The sequence below is a fragment of the Macaca thibetana genome, chromosome 2 (assembly GCF_024542745.1).
Source record: "Macaca thibetana thibetana isolate TM-01 chromosome 2, ASM2454274v1, whole genome shotgun sequence".
Taxonomy (NCBI): Eukaryota; Metazoa; Chordata; class Mammalia; order Primates; family Cercopithecidae; genus Macaca; species Macaca thibetana.
Window position 1 is genome coordinate 38548751 of NC_065579.1, and position 25063 is coordinate 38573813.

At 38.7% G+C, this 25063-nt stretch overlaps 2 protein-coding genes across 3 annotated transcripts in view; both read left to right on the forward strand.

Moving 5' to 3' along the window:
- PCCB (propionyl-CoA carboxylase subunit beta) overlaps positions 1-25063 on the forward strand; it is a 1054487-nt gene that overhangs the window by 690855 nt on the left and 338569 nt on the right. The gene's annotated exons all lie outside the window — the stretch shown is intronic.
- Positions 1-25063, forward strand: part of PPP2R3A (protein phosphatase 2 regulatory subunit B''alpha) — a 192562-nt gene that overhangs the window by 21128 nt on the left and 146371 nt on the right. For both annotated transcript variants that reach the window (XM_050779591.1, XM_050779592.1), the window contains exons 2-3: positions 11946-12128; positions 21438-23875. In XM_050779591.1, the coding sequence (XP_050635548.1) occupies positions 21884-23875 (1992 nt within the window). In that variant the 5' untranslated portion in view covers positions 11946-12128; positions 21438-21883. The remainder of the gene's footprint in view (positions 1-11945; positions 12129-21437; positions 23876-25063) is intronic.

Here is a 25063-nt window from a genome sequence, read left to right on the forward strand (position 1 = left end):
AACATGCTTCTCTTTCTCTCTGTATTATATCTGCTCTGTTTTCTTAACACCAGTGTCTCCTGCCATGTTGCTCCTCATGAATGCCCCAAAACAGTGGCCTCAGGCACAAAATGATAGGACCTTTAAGACTCAGAGCTCTCAGCTAATTGACAGTGTTTCAGTGCTTCAATTCCAAGTCCCCAGGACAGAAAATATAATTGGTCTGCCTTGAGTTAGTGTCCCAACCAAATTTTCCAGAGATTGGAAAGCATGTGACAGATAGTTTCCCCATCTTGCCTGTGGACAAGGCGGGTCTCTAAAAAGTGGGTATAAGTCAAGAGGAAATGAATGAAATATCTTGTTCAGTACATAAGACAGAAGACTTGTTTGAAAAGAAGTTAATTGCTGCCCCAAGCCTTGGGGGATAAAAAAGCATAAAATGTGCACATACCCTTTCCAAAAAAAAAAAAAAGTTGGTAAGTATATAATAGGAAAGGAAGGTTAAGTTAGTTTATAACATGAACTACTTTTGCCCTGGGCAGCTTTATTGCCCCAGTAAAATTTATAGATGATTCTCACCCAACAGGAACGAGGGCTTTTAGGAGGTGAGATGAAGTCGATGACTGGAACTTTAAGTATATAACCAAAAATTTCCATAAGATGGACTCCTATACATTGGTATAGACTATCTTGGGCCAAAATCTGTTTCCCCTTAAGAGCCAGTCACCATCATGATAAAGCCTGTTTAGGCTGATGCCAAATCAACCTGGTGATTTCCATGAAGTTCCAGTCAGGTCAGCTAGCTTGGTAACCACTGATGTTCAGGTGTCTTAGTTTTCCCACACCCACGTAGTGGAGTTTGGTTTGTCTTGAGCCATTCCTACATAGCACAGGTGAGTAGTAGCAGGGCATTTACAAGGAGGAGCACCACCAGGTGTAGGTGTACTGAATGACAGTGGTAACATCAGAAGCTCTTAATGGTTTCCAGTCATCAGTACATGTATGTCACTTTGCCTAAAGGACCAAGGCCTGGTTGACAGAATGTTCTAAAATGTTTGGATAACCAGATGCCTATACAGGAATGTGTTCTCTGGGGATTTGGACATAGGCTCTTTAAGTTTGTTGATCATGGTGATGTGGGTCCACCTTACTGGTGAGCCAGACGACTATTCAATAAGTAGACTTGTGTGAAGTAACTTGCTTAGCTGTAGTAGATTCATAATTGAGCATCTTGTTGGCAGTCTTTCTCGGTTTGTATGTTGGGGAGTTGTGCTGGGTCTTGGAGCTGTAGCAGATTGTCTTCTGTACTTTGCCTCTCAGTATTAGAGGATTTGGGATGGGGGCCAGGGTTGCTGGTCTTAGGTTCAAAGCAAATGCTATGTTTTTTCATCAGGTAAAATGCCAAATGAAGCGCTGAGCAACTCTCAGAAATGGCCAGGAAGGCCACTTTATCCTAGATGGAGCCAGTTAGCCCTTCCTTAAAACTGATTACAAAAAGTGACCTTTTTTTCTAGTCTAGGTCTTGACCAAGGAAACAGAAATGGTGGTATATTTGCCTTCCTCCTTTCTTCCTTCTCTTCCTTCATTGAGTGCTTATATATGCTAGGCACTGTTTTAGTGTTAGGATGCAGTGGTGACCACAGCAAACAACATCCTTGCCTTTGGAGTGTACATTCTATTGCAGGGATAAAGACAGTAAACGTGTGAACAGTAAATAAATCCAAAAAACTCATAAGTTTTATAAAGACATTAAACTACATAATAGGGCAGAGAGTAATGAGAAGGGGCCGGGGTCAAGGGAGAGGAAGAGGCCATTTGAAGAACTGAAAGAAGGCCAAGGGAGAATAGTACAAGATGAGGTCAGAGAGGTGGTTAGCAGACTGAGCTATTACAGGCCATGGGAGAGGAGTTTAGACTTTGTTCAAAATCCTTTTAAACGGGAAAGCAGTTCACTGTGATTTGTATTACTCTGGTTGTGCTGCTTGAAGAATGACTGGAGTTTGAAGAGGCAAGAGTGGAAGCAGGGACACCAGTTACAAGTCCATGACAGTACTTCAGGTGAGAGAGGATGATGGTTGGGATCATGATTCCCACAGTGGAAATTAGAAGTGGTCAAAATTAAAAGATATTTTTGAGATAGGGTTGACAGGTCTTACTGAATGAGTTTATATCCTGAGTCTGGGCTGCAAATATGGCAGTTGGCCATTCCACTTTTATGAACTTGCAAACAAGTTCACAGCAAGACACCTGTAAAAAGTTCTATTTGGCAATAATGTATTCCAGTTGTGCATCTACTGGGTCATCGGGTTCTTTGTCTGTATAATGGGTAATTAATAACAAATTCTTGTTGGGCCTCATCTGCAAAATACAGGGATTCCTGCAGTCCCACATGTAGGATGTCAGCTGAATGAAGAACTTTGAAAGTGTCTCAGGTTCTCATTATACCCTTCAGGGCACTTGAGGCTGAATGGCGGTCAAAGGTTGGTGAAGCAGGGTAGGTTCCTGTCCTGACCCTAGAGTTGGACCTGTCAACTCAGCCTGACATACCACATATATGACCAGGAAATAAAAAGCAAATAATGAACAACCTTGCTGGCTCTCTTATAGCGGATGACTCTATTTATTCTCAACCCTCCCACTCTCAAATTCCTGACTCTGTGGTCAACCTCTGTACCCTTTCTGGTCTTTGGGTTTGGACTCCCCTTTGGATTCTTGAAATTGAATCTTGCTCTTAGTTCTGCTTTCCCATCTGATCTCAGTATCATCTTCCCCAACTCCAGCCACCCCTGCAACGCATACATACACGCACCCCTTTCATAATATTGAATGAAAAATGTCCTGCTGAAATTGCGACCACAGAACTCCACTAGAGGTGGTAATTCAGACTTGTGTCCTATGGGTGGTTTTGCTTAATTACATGGTACTATCGAGCCCACAGGATCATAACTTTTTACCTGCATTTGTGTTATAGTTGGATGCGTACCTCATGCACTCTTCCAATTGGCAAGCTCAGTGCAAAAATGAACTAATAACGTTAGATGTGATAAGATTTTATAGTCTTGGTTGGTTAAATACAGGGCATCAGTGGGGTCAAGAAATAAGATACCAAAGCCATATCCAGGGCAGGAGCTAAGCAATGGGTTCTGTCAAGGGACACGTGAGGACTGTGAAGGCTCAGCTCAAAGTAATCTGCATTTTCTTCTTACAGATATTTCCACTGGGCTTTTGTCCCATTTCTCTATCCCAGTTTAGTTTTGGGGTGTGCTTCACAGAATCTGACCATTTATCCATTAAGAAAATATTATTGAATTTATATTTTATGCTGTGTCCTGGCTATATGTTGGGGATATGAGGATGAGTAAATTGTGATGGTTTTCTGACTCATCTGTGTCTGCTTCCCTGATTCATCACACTGCCACCTGAATCCCATCATCCCCCTTCCTGAAAAACTAAAACTAAAGTGTTATAAATGCTTAGTACTAAAAAGACAAGACTTTGCAAATAAATGGAAATTATTTCAAAAAGTTTCTTCTCTTCAGAGCATTTTTGCTTTTCTATTTATGTGTTTCCTCTAAATCAAATCCTATGTTTTACTCTTCTGTTAAGTTTCTTTCAATTGCTTTGTCTTGCCCTGATATTTGTGTTCTTCCACATTTAGAGCCTTCTGCATCTTCTGTTTGCCTCTTGTTGATTTAATCTCACAGGTCATTTTTTTTTTAAGTCAAGTTTTATGCTTAGCCTTATGGCATGTTTTGTATGTAATTCTATTTCTGGATATGATGCCATTTGTGAACATGCTTTTAATTATGTCCAGTCAGTTATATTGTTGAACAAGCTCATTGTTTTAATTACACTTACAAAGTCTGACAATATACTTATAGCCTGAAGTTCAGAGAGAGGTTGCACTTAACATTATTCATTGGTTTTTAAGAGTCACCTGTAAATTTTACACAATTAACTTTATCTGTTATGACTTTCTTTTTATAGCTATTTTATGTGTCACAGTTTATTAGTTTTCAAACTTTTTGAAAAACAAAATTGGAGTTTAACAGAAATCTACCTTTTTGTTCATCCTATCCAGGTTACTATAACAACTTCAGTATTCTATAGATTTTCCCTCCCTCCTTCCCCTTCTAACTACCCTTCCTTTCCCTTCCTTCTCTTTCCTCCTTTTCTTTCCTATTTTGAGAGTTCCTTCCCTAGGAGTTGAGAAATCTGGAATTGTAGCAGGGATTTAGGGACTGACTACCCCAGATCCTTTAGCCTTAATATAGACATAGTATAGGATGTAGTATAGGACAAAAGAGCTTTGATCTTACAGAAACCTGGACCCAAATCACAGTTCTACTTTCTGAGTATGTAACATGAGTGAATTTTTTTTAATTTCTGTAAGCCTCAGTTTCCTCATCTGTGAAATAGAGATGACACTTCATTGTTGACGTAAGAATTAAATTAGATGATGCATTTAAATACTCAGCACAATTCTAGTAATATGGTTTGGCTTTGTGTCCCAACCAAATCTCACCTCGAATTGTAATCCCCAAGTGTTGAGGGAGGTACCTGCTGGGAGGCAATTGGATCATGGGGGCAGTTTCCCCCATGCTGTTCTCACGATAGTGTGTCCTCATGAGATCTGATGGTTTTATAATGGGCTCTTCCCACTTTTCTTGCTCTGTCTCATGCTGCTGTGTAAGTAAGATGTGCCTGTTTCCCCTTCCACCATGATTGTAAGTTTCCTGAGGCCTTCCCAACCATGCAGAACTGTGAGTCAGTTAAACCTCTGTGTTAGTCCATTTTCACGCTGCTGATAAAAACATATCCAAGACTGGGCAATTTACAAAAGAAAGAGGTTTAATTGGACTTACAGTTCCACATGGCTGGGGAGGCCTCACAATCATGGCAGAAGGCAAGGAGGAGCAAGTCACATCTTACGTGGATGGTGGCAGGCAAAAGGAGAGTTTGTGCAGAGAAACTCACATTTTTAAAACCATCAGATCTCATGAGACCCATTCACTGTCACGAGAACAGGACAGGAAGGACCTGCCCCCATGATTCAATCATCTTCCACTATCTCCCTCCCACAACATGTGGGAATTGTGGGAGCTACAAGATGAGATGTGGCTGGGGACACAAAGCCAAACCGTATCAACCTCTTTGCTTTATAAATTACCCAATCTCAGGTATTTCTTTATAGCAGTGTGAAAATGGGCTAATACACCTAGCATATATAAGTACTTTAAAATGATGATGTAATAATATTAATCTTCTCTTTGAGAGCCCAGTACAAGAAGGGTCAGCATAGCAGCACACCTCTGTCTCTAAGCCAGTCCTTCTGACTTTGTCTCTCTCTGTCTCTCTCTCCCTCCCTCTCTCTGTCTCTCCCTCTCCCTCTCTTTTCCTCCTTCCCTCCCTCTCTCTCACACACACACATACTCTTCCCTACCTAAGGAATACAAGCCCAAGATCAGAGAATACATGCCAGGTTCCCTACTCCTTGCTGTTTATCTGTTGATGAAGGTAGCATGAATTTCTGCAGAGTAGTCTTACACCTAATGTATACCCCTTCCTTTGACCCTGCCAGTGGAGGCATACAGACGGATTGTCTTACTTGGAACTCACCAGTAAACTTTTTGGTAAATGATGCGTCTCCAGATGTGTGGTTATTAAGATGTACTCTTAGATGTTCTAAAGGCTTAGGATGTGATCGTGGGATAAAGTGACTGAGACAGGGTAGAGAACAAGATCAGCATTATTATTGTTGTGGGAAAAAAGGTCAAGAAACTAAGAGGACAGAATATCACATGAATTATTTGTTTGGATGCTAAAATCAATAAGACTTATGACAGAAATAGTGTTGGAGTGACAGCCAGGAACTGAAATCAAGGAATGAAAGGGAGTGACCTTGGGGAGCCATAAATGACTGCAATAAGGAAGGATAGTAGGCAGTAGAGTCTCATGGTATGTGACTGAGAGCAGAGGATTTTTGGGGAGCATAAAAGGAGAATGATCTGGAAGCAGCAGTGAGGAACAAGAAGGGCAGTTACCAGGTCTCATGTTCTGAGGCATATGGAAGAGAAAAAGAGTCATGATCTGAAAGGGATACAGGGAAAGCAGCATTCTCAGGGGAGAGTTCAGTTTCCGTTTAAATATGAAGGTAAACGAAGTTGAAGAAAGCTGCAGAGATCAAGAATATGAGGATTTTGCTGATAAGCTGCTCATGACTCCTATGGGGCTCAGTGGAAGGGTTGAGTTTTCAGGAGGTAGAAGGCGTAGAGGCTTAGATTTTCATCATCAGTCACTGTCATCTCTCTCTTGCGTACATCCTCAGTTCTTTTGACCCCTTTCACTTCAGCAACCTTGCCTGGCTAACCCACAGAGCCAGTTAAATCCAATTCTTTGCCTATTCTATGCCTGTAAAACCATGCTGCTGAACTTGCCTTATATTATCATATCCTCAAGTGGACCGTTAATGTTGCCTGGCTATTATACTAGATTTCTCCAGCCATTTTCTCTCCTCTTTGATGACTGTTTCTTCAGTCTCCTTCGTGTTGGATATCTCCTCCACACTCTTCACTCTCAACTGATGGCCTTGCTTCCTATTTCACTAAGAAACTGAGTCAGGAAAGAGCTTTATCATCACAGCTACCCACTACCCACAGTAGTATCCATATGCTCTGCTTTCTTTCCTGTTAGTGTGAAAGAACTACCCTAAGTGCTTTGTGATTCTTTCTCTTGTGTCATCAGCTTTCCTTTCTACTGAACCATTCTCCTGTTTATGAACATATGCTTTTATTTCTTCCATGTTAAAAATAATCCTTCTTGACTCCACTTTCCCCTCTAACTTTTGCCTTATTTAACGTAAACATTGTAGTAAAAAAGAATTATCTATGTTCTGTTGCTTATTTTTCACTTCCTTTTCTTTTTTTAACTAAAGCCAGTTAGACTTCTTCCCCCTTAATTCCAATAAAACTGCTCTTTTCGGTTATCAGTGATGTCCACATCTGTCGTTTCTCAACACCTATATGACTTAGCATTCAGGAACAGAGTTGATAGCTCACTTTCTCCTCCTTGAAACACCTTCAGTTGGCTTCTGAGGTACTTGTCAAGAACTATGAAGGATCTAAGAGTTTACTGTATTTGTATGCTAACAAGTTAGTATGCCACTGTTTCATGTATAATGATAGAAGACACAAGACTTCTGGATCGGAGACAGAAGACAGTTTATTACTCACAGCAGTAACATAACCGGAGTATCAGTATTTTTGTGCTGGTTTCCTGATCTGCAGTTCTCCAAGGGCAGTATGAAAAGGCCAGATGACACCTGCACACACAGTAAGGCTGTGTTATTGGAAAGGAAACTTGATCTTAGGTGGAACCCAAGTATTTTATAATGGGCCATAAGCATGCCTGCTCTTTGTTCCAGAGGGAAACATTATCTTTATTATGCTGGACAGTAACCTGTTGCTCTGGAGGGAGACACTACCAAGTCTTCCAAGGCTATTCAGTATAAAAACATCCTTGAAAGTATAGTCTGGAACTGTCATGTGTCACATCACCGACTATCAAGATAGTGCCTCACTTACAATATTTGCAGAGAGTTACAATATTGAGAGACCGATGGAGAATTGACTCACAGTAATTCTTCCCTCTCTGGCCATTTTTTATCATTCTCCTTTGCTGGTTCTTCTTCAATTCCCCCATACTCTAGATCTACACTGTCTAGTACTGTAGCCACTAGCTACATGTAGTTATTTCAATTGACTGTATTTCAAGTGCTCAATAGCCGTATGTAGGAAGTGGCTGCTATTGCATGGTACAGATATAAAAATATTTCATCATCACAGAAAGTTCTATTGGACAGTGCCACTCTGCATGTTTGAAGTGCCCCATGGCTCAGCCTTTGGATATCTCCTCTTTACTTTCTGTATTCCATCCCTTGGTGATCTCATCTAGTTTCATGACTTTAAAATATGACTCCCAAATTTGTATCCACCCGGATCTGTCTACTAAACTCCAGGCTTAGTTCTCTAGCAGCCTTCTGGACACCAGTACCTGAACGTCTTAATAGGCATCTTAAAGTCAACATGTCCAAAACTGAACTACAGATCCTCCTTGCAACCACTACTTCCTCTCCCACAAACAAATCTTTTCTTTCTGCAGTCTTTCCAGTCTCAATTAATGTGAGTTCTCATCTTCAGTTGTTCAAGGATTAAAAAAAAAAAAAGAAAACCAAAAAAACAGTTTTTTTAAACTCTTAGATTTATTATTGACCTCCCTCTTTTCTATAAAACCCACTCGTGTATCCTGTTGGCTCTACTTTCCAAATATATCCAGAATCTGACCACTTTTCACCCTGCTCCTGCTACCACCTAGTCGAAGCCAGCATCATCTTTTGCCTGGATTGTTCTAATAGCCCTCCTTCTGGTCTCCCTCTTCTACTCTTGTCCCCTGTAGTCTGTTCTCATCCTAACAGCCAGATGATTTTGTGAAGAACATCAGGTCATGTCATTTCTCTGCTTAAAACTCCTCAGTAGCTTTCCATCTCACTTAGGTAAGAGCAAAGTCTAGGCCGGGCGCGGTGGCTCAAGCCTGTAATCCCAGCACTTTGGGAGGCCGAGACGGGCGGATCACGAGGTCAGGAGATCGAGACCATCCTGGCGAACACGGTGAAACCCAGTCTCTACTAAAAAAATACAAAAAACTAGCCGGGCGAGGTGGCGGGCGCCTGTAGTCCCAGCTACACAGGAGGCTGAGGCAGGAGAATGGCGTAAACCCGGGAGGCGGAGCTTGCAGTGAGCTGAGATCCGGCCACTGCGCTCCAGCCCCGGCGACAGAGCGAGACTCCGTCTCAAAAAAAAAAAAAAAAAAAAAGAGCAAAGTCTAGTCATACGGCATTCTCACTCTTGCTAAAACATTCAAGCCATGCTGCCACCTCAGAGCCTTTATATCTAGTGTTCCTTTTGCTTCCTTTTCCCCTAACCCACTGAAGACACCAGGCCAGTTGTCTTATAGAATGAACCATATCATGAATTTCTCTGCTTCCTCATGGTATTAACTTATTTCTCTGTAGCCTGTATTTTCTGGAATTGAACATTAGATCTAAAGGATTGATTAATTAAATATTTTTGGTGAGGAAATTCCATCAGTGTTGCTGCAGTCTTCACACAATCATTTTGGGAGGCACATATTAAGTGATTGTCCCACCATTAGTGATGCCAGATTTGTCTGACGTGTTAAGGTGGGAATGTTCAGGTCTTTCCATCATATATTTACGTTTTTCCCTTTGTGGTTAACAGATAAGCTGAAGGGTGAATGTTATTTTTCTTTTAACGCTGTTATTTTAAGAACACTTTTTAGCTATAGAACTGCTTTTTCAAATAAAACCTTTTTTGGAGATCCAGTATCTAAAACAGATAAAAGTAGAGCTGTTTTGTTGCAGTAGAAAATGCAGCTTCCAAGGGGACTTTGACAAGCACAGTTTTTAACCCACAGAGCCCACCCAAACACTTGAGAAAGTGGAGACCCAGAGGACACATGAAGTCTTAAAGCCACCTAGCATCTCATGAGAAAGGCTCAGTACACCTTCTATTAGAGCATAGTTTGGGAGCTCTGCCACTTCCTTGGAAAGCTGTGGTTGTGAATGATCATTAGAATGAGACTTGGTTTTTCCCTGGCAGTCCACCCACCGTTTTTAGTTGTCTCAGTGCTTTCTTGACATTCTATCTATCTGTTCTGCAGATGTGAAGATTTGAAATTACTTCATTTATAGTGTGTGTTGGGTTGCAGTCCCTTTTTGTTTCCCTTTTGGAAATAATTCTTCATCCACAAAGAATTCCAGATTCAGACATTATTCATCTATGTCTGGAACACAAAAATCTCCTGAGCTTCCATATGTCTTACCTTCTTTCTACCTTTAAAATAGTCAGAATGCTGCCACAGCTGAAGTCAGTTTTCTCATTTGCTTGTTGCTTGGTTCCTTTCTGTACCTTTCTTCCATACATCCTAACATGCCTTACTAGAGAGTTAAATGAGTAAATTTACTGTGCCCATACAATGTCTGTAAGGTGTATACCGTAGATTTTTATTTTCAGGCAAAGGAGTGTCTTTATATTAAGTGGGAAAAAACAGGCAATAAACTATAATTTAATCTCACTTTTGTTTAAAAAGTTATATGCACAAAAATCTTCATGACTACTTATGTGTATTATGTATATTTAAAGCCGAAAAGGATATTTACAAAAATGTTCACATTGATACTACCTCTAGCTGTGATCTTTGCTTTTCTCTTTGTAATTTCTCTGGTATCACTCTCACTTTTGTTTGCAGTGTGTCTAATTTCTGCAGTCATTGCTTTTATAAAGATTAGAACTATTGTTTAAAAAGATAAAAACAGTAACTTTGGTTTGTCAGATCCAAACTGCCTTGAAGGTAGGTCCAGGCTCCACCGTAGCTTACTGCCATCCATACCATTCCTTGGGATTCTTGTCCCAAATGAGCAGCTTTTCCCTGATACCATTATTCTATTTCTTTTACAATAGGTTCTTGGCCATCATCTAGAATCCACTGGGCTCTGAAGACCCTCTCTGCTCACTTATATCAAAATGAACTTGTCAGGGAAGGGAAGGAGGATGTAAAAATGATGTTCTAAAAGGAATTGTCACTAGAATGTGTGCTCCATCAGGACCCAGGAGGAACTCAATAAATACCTCTTAAATGAATTGACTTATTATTTTTTGTCTCATTTATTTTATCTCACAAATTGCTACAAGCAAGCCTTGTTTGTTTTCTGTAGTGCCCTGAACATTTGGAGCACTTATAAATTAATGAATAAAGTCCTTTTAAAAATATATCCATACTCAATAAAAGTAAATTTCAGATTTCTTGTTATCTTTAACCAGAATTCGTGCTTGTACAGGAAATTAGAAAGGGACAGGACTTAAAGATAAAAGTGTTATGTTCAGATCCTGCTCATAGTTTTGTGATCATGATTAGTCAACTTAAGCCCCTGAGCTACCTTCATTTATAGCCTCACTGATTCTCTTCTAGACTCTTCTGAGGCCTTCTGCCTGGCCTACCTAGCTTCATCTTGTGTCCTCAAGTCTGCCCTCCACAATGCTACAAAGAGTAATATCCCACAGTGCACATTTGATCTTGTCTCCTCCCCTAACCACAATTTGTAACCTCTCAGGGGCTTTCTAGTGCTGTGTTGCCTTTGCCCCCACTCCTTCAGCTTTGGCTCCTGGAAGCCTGTCTTCAAACTTGACACTCAGATAATACCAAGTTCCTGCTAGCTCCCACACATCCCATGCTGCTTTCTGCTTTGCTCCCTTTTCTCACAGGACATTTTCCCTTCAGCCAACTACACTACTCTATTCCAGGACTGGGTTTGTCAGATCCCCTCTCTGGTGTGTCTTCTTTTACCTAAAGGTTATATATCCACTTTCCTGCCCACTCAGACTGTGAGCTGCTTGAGGCAAAACCATAGAGTTCATAGTTCTTTATGTTGAAGGGTACCTTGCCTGTAGTGGGACTCAAATGTTTATTAAACTGTGTTATAAAGTACATGTGTTCTTCTAAATTGTCTAAATGATTTTTACCTATAGATCATTACCTGATTTTTATATGTTCTCCTCCAAAATAAGAAAAATACTCAGAAAAGGAAATTGTGTGAACTAAAGTAACTTATAATATAGCTAGACAGAGACAAAAACTATTGGTGATATTTTGGAGTATATAATAAAGAATTTTTTAAAATTAGAAAATGGTAAAAGTTTAACCCCAAATATTCCTTTTGGAGATAGTTCTCAGAGAAATCAGTAGCTTTGCAGATTACATGCATTAAAAATTAATAGCTTATTCATCATCCTTCCCGCATCAAATAATACAAAATAGTTCTCTGGTAAAATGTAGCCCTTTCCTAATTCAAACCAAGAAAAAACAAATTTTGCTTTTCTTGTGTTCCCTAGATCCCAGAGCCATCTTTCATCCTGTTTTTCCTGAAGAAAAGATGAAATCCCTGTGAGGGAAGTGACTTGACCAAGTTACCGAGCTAGTCAGCACAGAAGTGAGACCAGGAGCTTCTGACTGCCCACCAGGTGCTTTTTCCCTTCAGCCACATTTCCTGTTTCTCCACTGCGGTAAAAATAAAAGTAAGTTTTTCCTAATTCCCATATGTGGTAAAAATAAAAGTAAGCGCTTCCTAGTTTCCATATGTTCAAATCAGGTCCACTGCTGAATGTTTTTATATTACCCTTAGCCTCATTCAGACATTAGCCCTAAACCTAAAGCATTAATTGTTCTTTTATACCCATGTAAACAGTTTCTTTGAGCATCAGAAAATCTTTTCTATAAGAGATGTTTTATTTTCTCAACTATATTAATTTTATTTATTGTATTTTTTAAATTTCTCAACTATGTTTGAAGTGGACACAATAAAATATTCCAGGTCTCCTTTTTTATTCCACAAATAGGCCTTACTATATACTTTTGGTATTCTTTTAAACTGTTCTTTGGAAGCAGTTTCCACACTGAGTCATCCACCCAAGATTGCCTATGTTTTCCAGGCAAAGTAATAGTTTTATTATTTCTAAATGACTCATTACTTCTGAATCATTACACCTTGTGTACTCTGTTAAATAAAAAGTTTTCAAGACAATTTTCTACAGTTTTTTTCTACTCTTAGTCTTCAAGTGATCTACCTAGGTGACATGGACATTCAGTCAACTCTGTCTTTTCTTTATGATTGATGTAGATCATTTCTTCTTGAACCCTTTCATCAGCTGAGATAAGCAGTGGAATTTCTTTACCTCATACTCTGCTCCAGATGTTTCCTGAAGTGGAACAAATAAATAGCAACATAGTATGTGTAACACCATTCAGTAATTTACATCATTACATTAATGTTTAAGAATATATTAACTTCCCAAATTCTCCATGAAATCAGGGAGAGACACCCCAAAAAATGTAACTCTAATGTTTGCAGGGAGATGAATTCAGCTTCAGGCATGGATTTCAATACACATTCAGGAGAAAATATTCCCCATGTAGTTAAATATACTTGGCAGTGAAGAGACCAGAGTTAAAGATAAATATTTGAGAGGAAGCGTCAGATAAAGATTTTAAAGCCACAAAAGTAGACAAGATTTGAGCATACAAAGGACAAAACTCTGAGGAAGGCTGGCACATAGGGGACAAGAAGAGAGATGCAAGGAAGGAGACAGTGAATTTTCAAAGGGCAGGTGGAGAACCAGCCAAATATGTCCCAGGAGTCAAGCGAGGAAAGTGTTTCATTCTTTTCAACTATAAAACCATTGAAAATCCTTATGACCTTAGGATAAGCAAAGATCTTAAGGTAGTATATATAAATGTATTAACTATAAAAGAAAAAATGATTAATTGGATTGATGAAAATTAATTTACAGGCTTAAAACCTCCTACTCTTCAAAAGCTACTGCTAAGAAAATGGAAAGAGAAGCCACAGACTAGGAGATAATATGTGTATTTAAAATATATATATAATGAACTCAGAATTTAGTAATAAAAGATGACCCAAAAGGTTCTGAATAGACACTTCACAAAAGAAGATATATATGGATTTTTAATAAGCATATGAAAAAATACTCAACATCATTAGTCAGCAGGAAAATGCAAATTAAAGCCACAGTGGGATACCACTTAACACTCACTAAGATGGCTAAAATTCACAAGTATCTGAAAGGATGTAGAGCTATTAGAGCTCTCAAGTGCTGCTAAGGGTATAAAATGGTAGAACCACTTTGGAAAACGGTTTTGCAGGTTCTTATGAAGTAAAATGTACATTTATCATGACATAGTAATTCCATTGCTAATTACCCAAAAGAAATGAGCACATGTCCACAAAAAGACTTTTACTTGATTAGTCATAATAACTTTAAACCATAATAGCCCAAACTAGAAACAGCTCAAATGTCCATCAGCTGTATGAATATACCAGAATTTGTTTTATCTATTTGTTGAATAGCATCAGAACATTTGAATGCATAAAACAAATTCTGGTATATTCATACAGTGGAATACTACTCAGCAGTGTAAAGGAACGTACAATTGATAACATACAGTAAAATGGATAAATCTCAGAATTAAGTGCTAAATGAGAGAAGACAGAGAGAAAAGTACATATGTAATTATGCTACTATGAAGATCTAGAACTGACGAAACTTATCTACAGTATTAGAAATCAGATCAGTGGTTGTTGGATATTGTGGGTAAGGGAAATTGAGAGAAGGCCTAGGGATAATTTTTTGCGTTGATAAAAATGTTCCGTCTTTTTTAAGGCAATGGTTACATGACTCTTGTCAAATCTCAGTGGACTAGACACTTAATATGTTTTTTATTGTATGTAAATTATCAATGAAGTTGATTTCAAAGTAAAAGTGAAGCTCTAAAAAGCTGAAGGGAAGCTCTGTGTTTGTGGGCAGCATTTGTCAATTAGTGGGCTTCACTGTAAGGTGATCATGTAGCTAGATGAGATTTCTATTTCTCCAGAAAAAGATTCTTTAATCCACAGTGGAGACTAGGAGCTGGAGGTAGTAAGCCTGGTTTTTGGTGACCCGGGCCTCCTTTATTTTCAATCCTTTGCCACCATCTTTGTCTGATGCGCCTGATGTTGGTACTTTTCTGTTTCAGCTTTTTCCTCCCAGCACGTCAACTTTCTATCTTCAGCAGGATGAAAGAGGGATGATTTCTGAGTTTGTGGAGTGGGGGTAGGGAGACCTAATTATTCTCTTACAGACTTTCAAACAGTCCCCCTATGTTCATTCCTCTTACCTTACTCCATTTTCTGTGGTACCTGCTACCGACAAACCTCAGCTTTCTTTGGGTTGTGCGGGGTGAATTGGTTTGCTTGTCATCAGTAAGCTAAGTCGTTTACCATGCCTACTTCTCTTTTCTATCTTCATCTGGAGTTACAGGTGTCTCTTAGGTTTTTGAAGATGCAGTTCGTGTTCCTGTTTCTCATTATTATTATTTGGAGGAGACCTTAAAACTGTGAAACCCATACTGCACATTTTCAACGTTACCAATACCAGCCTCCTTATACCTCTCCAAACACACAAGCTTTTCCTATCTCCGTGCCTTCATAGAATTCCTTTTTGCTTACAAGGCGCAGTCCAACCTGTTTTTACCTGATAAGGCTCTTATCTTTCAAAATCCAGTTCCTCTCCGTCCTAACTTTTCTTATCTGCTGCTTCTAAACCTTTGTCTCACAGCAGATCTTCTTCATTAGGAATTGTCATATAACAGTTTATTGTGGAGCTTTCCAGAGGCACTGGAAAGTACATGTTAGCATAATCGTAATCTGCTTAAAGTGGTGGTAACAGTAAGTTCTTGATAACTGTTTGTTGAATGAACTCTAAACATGCATATGAACCACTTGCTCAGAAATTGGGAAAACAGACTCTGCCCTTTGTGGAGATGAAAGGACCAGCAGAGACCAAAAGCCTGGGGAGTGGGGCTGGCAGCATGCCACAGACCTGAGGTGGCATAAATGTACACATTTAGAACAATTATGATTTCCCAAGTAATCTGTTGTGTTGGGGTATAAAGCAGACTATTACAGATGTTTAGACTGAAAATTTTTCTCGTATTTTATCTCATCTAAGATTATAAAACACTCATTTAATGTGCCATTAACAAAGAAAAAAACCCTATTGATTATGATAAAATGCTTATCATCTAGAAATTTTTTTAACTTATTGAAAGAGTTCTATGAGACTTTTGTTGACAGAGTTTTTCTTTTCTTTTTTTTTTTTTTTTTTTTTTTTTTTTGAGAAAGAGTCTCGCTCTGTGGCCCAGACTGGAGTGCAGTGGCGCAATCTCGGCTCACTGCAGCCTTCGACTCACTGCATCCTCTGCCTCCCGGGTTCCATTAATTCTCCTGCCTCAGCCTTCCGAGTTAGCTGGGATTACAGGCACACACCACCATGCCCAGCTAATTTTTGTATTTTTAGTAGAGATGGGGTCTCACCATGTTGGCGAGGCTGATTGTAAACTCCTGACCTCTGGCAGTCTGCCCACCTTGGCCTCCCAAAGTGTTAGGATTATAGGCATGAGCCACCGCACCAGGCCTGACAGATATTTTTAATTATATATCACTCTTGTGCATATATAAATAAAATACAATGGAAGTAATTGGCTGAAATATTTCTAGAATTTCTTCCATTCAGATTCAAACTCTTTAAAATCACTTTTCAATTTAGAGCCACCTATGTTTATACTTTCTCTGCCATCCAGAGTGTTTGCTGATGACGCATTTCTTAAAAGAGTGTTCTGCTATGATCTTTGGGAATTTTCTGCCAAGTCATTCTGCATGTTTTTTTACAATGGTGTTTTCTTGACCTTACTAGAGTGTGTTCAATAAATGACAACCATGTCACAGTTCTGCCTTGCCAATAGGGATTTTAAGATGCTACCAACTGTAAGATGTATTTCCATTTCAGTGATGTTAAAATGTCCAAAAAAAATGTATTTTAGAATTGAAAAATACTGTAGCTCAATAATTAATGTGATTCTGGCACCAGAAACTTTCTCTTTATTCCTATTATTTAAAGACTGCTGCTTTTTAAAAATGTATTGATAACCAAACTTTTCTTCTAAACTGCCATTTTTGTGAAAATTTTTAAGGTTTTCTTTTCTACTTTGAAGTTTTCTTGTCTTCACATTTTTTTTGCTTAAAGTTAGCAGAGGCACATTTCTATCAACTTTAAAAGAAGCCTGATGAAAAAATAGACCTTCTACATCTCAAATGATTTAATGAAGTCTTCACTAATATACAGAGAGAAATATTTGTTGGTTAATGTAACAGAGTCAAAGCTTATTACAAAAACAGATGTCATCCTAGTGGAAGATTTTTAGTAAATTGCTAAGAAACTTTTTCTCTCCTTTGCTCTTTCTTGATCAACATTATTTAATCAATAAACATATTACCTCATACTTCTCATGTGAGTGCTTACACCTACTTGAATCTCCTGCTGCTATTCTTTTTGTATTCTGGCCTTCATGAGAAGCCCTGGATCAATCCAGTCATTTGTACCATCTCTCCTTCTACATCAGTCCTGCTGAATGTTTCAGGATCTATCCTTACTTTTGCCTGTTGCTAATCAGATACCTCCTTATTTTCATTAACATCTCTTTCAGATTTTCACTATCTTCCCAAATTCCTTAATACCTCTCCTTTCCCCTAAATTTTAATCAATAATTTTGCTTTCGGTTTCACTGAGAAAAATTGAAGCTGTCATAGAGAAAAATTCCTTATATTTTTCTTCTTCCATATATAAATTGGTTTATTTCCCCCTGCCTCACTAGGAAAGGTTTCCACCTTCCTCTGAGACTAATCCCCTCACCAGGGCTTTGGCTACTAGTTCCTGGGTCCCCAAAGCTTCTTCTGGATCTTTCCCTTCAACATGTACACAAGCTCAAATATTTTCTATCATTTAAGAAAAAATTCATATCTCCATTCTCTTCTAGCTGCCATTTTATAGCCCTCCTTTTCTTAGCAAAAAAAAAACTAATGGGAAATCTAGTCTACGTACACCACTTTATTTGACACCAAATCCCTGCAATTGCACGTGATAAGGGTACCAGCAACCTTCATATTGGCAAATCCAGTTTTTTGTTTTTCCTGGACCACTTAGTAATATCCAGGGCTAGTGACCTCCATTTGGAAAGTCCCTTCTTCAGCCTCCATAAAACTGCTTTCTCCTGGTTTTCTAGTTATCTTTTTCTCTTTCTTCTTAGACTCCCTCTAAGAATTCTGTCCGTCTCTTCAACCCGCAAATGTCTTTGATGCTCAACTTTTCCTCAGTCCAGAGCTGTCCTCACTTTATGCACTCACCCTAAGTAACTTCTCAGAGCTGCGTCTCCAACCCAGATCTTTCTGCTGACCTCCAGGTTTTTATGTTCACATTTCATTCAGTCATCTACCATTTAGATATTCCACAGGTAGGTACCTCCTCAAACAACACATTCAGAAAATAACTTTATCTGTCCTGTGGCCACCCCCTGTAAAACAAAAACAAAAAGTCTGTCTTGGGAGTAGCAAGACAAGTCTCCCAGTACTTAAGCCGGAAACCTAAGATTCTTCCCTGTCACTTTCCCCTCCTGCTGTTCTATGGATTCTTCCTCCTGGGCTGGTCAGTGCCCTCCTCTTTGTTATTACTGTCACCTACTTGGTTTAGATTCTCATCACTTCTTGCATAGATTATTATCATAACCTCCTAATTGATTTCTAGGTCTTCAGTCTGGTTCCTATCTATCCTCCACTCAGGTGCTACAGTAATCTTCCTAAAACAAATTTCATCATGTTACTCTCTAGCCTAAAAGTCTTTGTTTTTCTCATAGCTTTCAGAATAAAGTTCAGACTCCTTAGTTTAGCACACAAAGGCCAACTGTGGTTGGCTTTTGCTGCTGCTGCTCTTTTTTCCTGCCCTCTTGCTTGTTTCTATACGCCCCCCAGTGAAACTAGCTGGAACTACTTGTGCTTCGGGACTCACTGTGCAGTGTTCTGCCTCTCTGCCTTCACATATGTGTTTCCCTCTACCTGGAGTATTCTTTGCTTCCTTTTTGTCTAAGTAGCTCTCATTAATCCTTCAAAATTATGTACCTACATCGCTATAGTTTGGGAAGCTTTTCCTAACTCCTCAGTCTGATTCAGATGCTCCCTCTCAAAACAGACAAAGGACATGAAGAAAGGCTTCACAAGTGAACAATGACAGAGTGTCTAATAGGTAAATGAGAAGATATTCAGGCTTACCAGCAATCAAGGAAATGAAGATTAAAACAATGTTAACTCTGTTTTTTTCATCGATCAAATTACCAAAAATTTAAAGAAAGGAATCAGTCCAAGAAAACATGGAGAAACAGGCCCTTTTCTAGATTGGCCCTGTGTATCTAATGACCTTTTTTGAAAAAGTATATGTACACACACACACACACACACATACACATACACATACATCTTTTGACTCAACATTTTACTATGTGGAATATATTATACGCAAATAACTAAAGAGCTATGTAAAGTGTATGTAAAAGAATGTTTATCACTGCTCATTTGAAAACAATTAGTAAATAACCTAAATGTTCAGCAATAACAAATGACTAAATAATTTTGTTTATATGATAGAATATTCATTAAAATGCTCTGTGTCTGTTTTGACTTGGAAGCACATTTATGAGATATTGTCAAAGTAAGTTATAGTATGGTCCAAATTTTGTAAAAAATATATACATTTATAAATTTTCATAAGGGAAAGTTAAAGTATATCCATAAGAATATCAACAGTGTTTATTTCTGCTAGTGAATATTGCCCAACTTTTCTGAAAAGAACATTTATTAATTGTGGGAGCAAAATGGGAGAAACTTGACCTCACTTCTGATAGCTGCTGTGCTTGCTTGCTTCTGGTCCTGCCCTCATTAAACGTTGAGCACTCTGAAGACCATCACTATATGTCATTTGGCAACATTCTCCCAGGGTCTGGCACAGAGTAGGGAATGTTTGATAAGTGAATCAGAGCAATAACAGCAATAACATTTATTGTGCATTTCCTGAGTCTCAGGTATTGTTGTAAGCATCTAACATATGTTAACTTAATCTTCATGAGATGGATGTTATTATTCTCTCCATTTTGCTGTTGAAACAGACTGACAAGGTTAACCAGCTTATATTAGGCCACACTGGCAGGATTGGGATTCAAACCCATGCAGCCTAACTTTCTCTTAGACGCAGGATAGCATGGTGCTTCTGAGTTAGGTTGGATCTCTGATTGAAAATAGTGGATTAGATTCCATGTCTAAGATTCCATCTGGTTAACTGGGCATCAATTGAATTATGGTCTGAATAAAAAGCCAGAATTTTACACCCATAGGTCTGAAACAAATAGCAGGGAAAGTAATCTTTGACGCTTCGGCATTTTTTTTTTAACTCAAATTATTTTAGACTGTAAATTTCTCATTGGTCATTGGTGCCACCCCTTGAGGTTTGATTTTCTGCTGTTGATGTCCTTTCGAAACATACTCAAAGACCTAAATTTGTGATTTGTTCTTTTAAGTCTTACCCCATCCCCTTTTTCTTTCTCAGTGATGACTCACGAAAAGTTCATCAGATTTTTATTTATTTACTTATTTTTATGTATGTATGTATGTATGTATTTTTTGACATGGAGTCTCGCTCTGTCACCCAGGCTGGAGTACAGTAGCATGATCTCGGCTCACTGCAACCTCCACCTTCTGGGTTCAAGAAATTCTCCTGCCCCAGCCTCCCGATTAGCTGGGACTGCAGGCCATGTCATCTCCCATTGTCCCCTTGCTTTCTCTGCTCCACCCACTTTGGTCTCTTTGCCATTCTTTTAGTGAATCACGCATGCTCCACTCTAGGGCCTTTGTACTTGCGGTTATTCTGCCCTGGAGGATTTACCTCATAATACCTCCTTGGCCTGCTTCCTCTAGTCTTTCAGGTCTCTGCTCTTCAGATGTCAGTGAGGTCTTCTCTGACAACCCTTCATAAAACAGAACCCTCCCAGTGTTTCTAAACCCTTGCCCTGCATTATTTTTCTCCCCAACACATGCCACCATGTAAGTTTATATGTTTAACTTGTATATTGGGGTTTTTCCCCGTGTTTTATTTCCTGCTTTATCCCTAGTGTATACAAAGAGCCTGGTACACACAGTAGGTAGCCAGTATTTGTTGACTGAATAAATACATTGACAGAACCTTCTTGGAAAGCAACTATAGTATATTTTAAAAGCCGTTTTTTTGTAAGAGAATGATTAAGTCAATTCTGTCCACTTGATGCAGAGAGAGAGATATCCGCATGGGGCAGGATCTGGGAGATGGGATCAAGATCAGTAATGAAACTTGTTTTTTCTCTCAGTAAGCAAAGAGAAGATGATGGGAGAATAATTTCTAAGGATAGAGGAAATTTGAGACTCAAGAACAGGTACTAGGTGTTGGTAGTCTTTGAGAAGACTAGGTTGATGGAAGCGAAAGGTTGGTGCGGGGACATAGTAGAAAATATGATTATAGATAGATGGGAACAGGTGTTGAGGGACTTAAAAGTGAGTCAAAAAGAGATAGACTTGCTGTGATCCATGAGGAGATCAGAAATGTGAATTCTTAAGCTGTGAGGGATGAAAATGCCATGTAAATCTAAGCTTAGTATCATATAAGGTGGCAAGGAGCATGCAATAAGAAATTCATCTCAGAGGTAGATGTGACAAGGTAGAGTTGAGGTAATATTACTGTAGGCAATAAGGAGTATAAGGTGTGATGAAACAAAGGCATGAGTTGAATATCAGCTGTAAGGGATATTGCAGATAATAAGGCTTGGTGGTTAACTGCATATGGGATGCAAAGAAAGAGGAAATTAAAAGTTCCAGCATTAAAAATAATATTTCCTTTTAATTATTTTCTTTTTTATTACAGGTTTCTCTGTCATTCACAGAAAAATGGATCATTTAAACCCTTGGAGGACTCAGTTATCACAATACTTCTCTGCTACCAACTAAGATTTATGATAGTAAATTTATGACAGCAAACTTCCATGCTATGGAACTGTTGAAGAACTAAAAGAGGATATTCTTTCATCACAATAATTCTGCAGTATCATATTACTAAATAAAATTAAAAAGCACAATTATTAAATTATTAAATTTGCCAGTACAAGCATACATGTGCAGCAGCTACTGTATCCTGATAGTTACCAAACCTCAAATATAAATGATTTCCCTTCATGGGAAAAGCCATTATATTTGGAAGAAACCACTGAACATTGTTATTAAATATATTTTCAGCTAATTGTCATTTAGGAGAATTTTCATGAAACAAGTTCTAGAAAGTTCCAAGTCCCACCAGTAAGTGGATTTGATATTATGGCAGCAACTTACAGACTGGTGGTTAGTACTGTGAACCACTACAGCAGTGTGGTGATAGACCGGCGTTTTGAACAAGCTATACATTATTGCACTGGAACCTGCCACACCTTCACACATGGAGTTGACTGCATTGTGGTACACCATAGTGTTTGTGCAGACCTCTTGCACATCCCTGTGTCTCAGTTCAAAGATGCAGATCTGAACTCTATGTTTCTACCCCAAGAAAATGGGCTTTGCTCGACTGAAGGAGACTATCCCCAACAGGCCTTCACAGGCATACCCAGGGTCAAGAGAGGATCTACATTTCAGAATACCTGCAACTTAAAGGACATTGCAGGAGAAGCAATCAGTTTTGCCAGTGGGAAAATAAAAGAATTTTCCCTTGAAAAACTCAAAAACTCTAACCATGCAGCTTACAGAAAGGGAAGGAAAGTTAAGTCTGACTCATTTAATAGGAGGTCAGTTGATTTGGACTTGCTTTGTGGCCATTATAACGATGGGAACGCCTCATCCTTTGGTTTACTGAGGAGTTCTTCAGTTGAGGAAAAACCTTTATCTCATAGAAACTCACTTGATACGAATCTGACTTCCATGTTTCTTCAAAACTTCTCTGAAGAAGACTTGGTTACTCAGATTTTGGAAAAACATAAAATAGATAATTTTTCTTCTGGGACAGACATAAAGATGTGCTTGGATATCTTATTGAAATGCTCTGAGGATTTAAAAAAATGCACAGACATCATAAAACAATGCATAAAGAAAAAGTCAGGGAGTAGCATCAATGAAGGAAGTGGTAATGATACATTTTCTAGCTCTGAAACTGTCTATATGAATGTAATGACCAGGTTAGCATCCTATCTGAAAAAATTACCATTTGAATTCATGCAGTCTGGGAATAATGAGGCTCTAGATTTAACAGAACTGATCAGTAATATGCCTAGCTTACAGCTGACTCCCTTCTCTCCAGTGTTTGGCACTGAACAACCCCCTAAATATGAAGATGTTGTCCAGCTCTCAGCTTCTGACTCTGGACAATTTCAAACTATTGAATTGCAAGATGACAAGCCTAATTCTAGGAAGATGGACACTGTACAATCCATTCCAAACAACTCCACAAATTCCTTATATAACTTAGAGGTAAATGATCCTAGAACTCTAAAAGCTGTCCGGGTTCAATCACAGTCATTAACCATGAACCCTTTAGAAAATGTTTCTTCTAGTGACTTAATGGAAACTCTTTATATCGAAGAAGAGTCAGATGGAAAGAAAGCATTAGATAAAGGACAAAAGACAGAGAATGGACCTAGTCATGAGTTATTAAAGATACATGAACATAGAGCAGAATTTCCAGAACATGCTACTCATCTTAAAAAATGCCCCGCCTCAATGCAAAATGAAATTGGTAAGATATTTGAGAAATCATTTGTTCATCTACCTAAGGAAGACTGTAAATCAAAAGTTTCTAAAGTTGAAGAGGGAGACCAGAGAGATTTTACAAATTCCAGTAGCCAAGAAGAGATAGATAAATTGTTAATGGATTTGGAATCTTTTTCACAGAAGATGGAGACCTCTCTAAGAGAGCCACTTGCAAAGGGTAAAAACTCTAATTCTTTAAATAGTCACAGTCAGTTGACTGGTCAGACCCTTGTAGATCCTGAGCCTAAATCTAAAGTCTCTTCACCCATAGAAAAAGTCTCGCCTTCCTGTCTAACAAGGATTATCGAAACCAATGGACACAAAATAGAGGAAGAGGATCGAGCCCTCTTACTGCGAATTCTGGAAAGCATTGAAGACTTTGCTCAAGAACTAGTTGAATGCAAATCAAGCAGAGGGAGCCTATCACAAGAGAAGGAAATGATGCAAATTCTACAGGAAACCTTGACAACTTCCTCCCAGGCCAATTTATCAGTCTGTAGAAGTCCTGTTGGTGATAAAGCCAAAGATACTACTTCAGCAGTTTTGATTCAGCAGACTCCAGAGGTGATCAAGGTAAGCCCCAACAATTTTGAGTCCTAGGAACTCTTTAAAAAATGTTTTAGTGTTTGAAAATTTTATAAAGAAAAACTTTTTTGTTAGCCATTTTTTGTTCTACTAAAGCTCGTGCCCTGCTCTAGGAATGATCTCACTCAGCTCAGAGTCAGTAAAAAGCAAAGATTATACAAGATAATATATAAAAAAAGGAAAAAGCAGACTTTAGACTCAGACTGTTTCTACTACCCTCCCCATACCCTTCATCTTCTTCCCAGCTCTGTGACCAAAGGAAAATTACTTACCTTTAATATCCTCATCTTTATGGTGGAAATAAGGATCAAAATAACTCGTGTGAAACATAAGCAAGGTTCCTTACACAAAGTAGGCATTTAATATTAGTCCTCACCCTCCCCAGCCAACCAAGAGACCAGTTGTTACTGCATGCCTGTGTAGACCTGTGTAAGGTTAGTGTAGAGTACAAAAGAAGAGAAGACATGATTCTTAGAGATCTTAAAATCTACTTGTAGAGACAAAACTGACAATGTCTGAAACAGTTTATGAACATGTGAACACCATTCTGAAAGCATTGTCATAACAGTAGGCCTTCAAAGAAGGTAAAGACTAAAGGGTAAGATTTGATTCTCCAGGCACCTGAGAATAAATATCAATCTAGAATCATAGAAGTGTTTTCAAAAGTTTTTAATCCATCCCCCTACTGAAAGTACTGCTTTTGAATACTCCCAGAAAGGCAGTTGTCTTCCCATTTTATTTACATATGTGTGTCGTAGTGCACCAGGATTATTCCTTGTTCATTTTGTAAGTCCAACATGGGTTAGCAAGAGGCTCTGCTCTACTTCACTCAAGGACCCAGTCTGATGGAGGCTCCATGTTCTCACTGCTGCCTATTGACTCATCTGGAATATGTGGCTTTTGAGTTCACTGAAGGAGGGGAACAAAGGGTGATGCTTTTAACTGCCTTGTCCCAAACTTGGACACACTTCATTTCTGCTCACAGTCCAGTGATTGCCAACCTAAAATCTGAGAAACATAGAAAAGCACATGGAATATTTGTTAAGCACTGCCCCTACTACATGAATGAGCTATATGTATCAACATGTATGAATTCAGACATAAAGCCAAATCGACAAAAGCAAGTGGTAAAATAAGGATATGAATCATTTTGAGATATATACATTTTTACAGAAA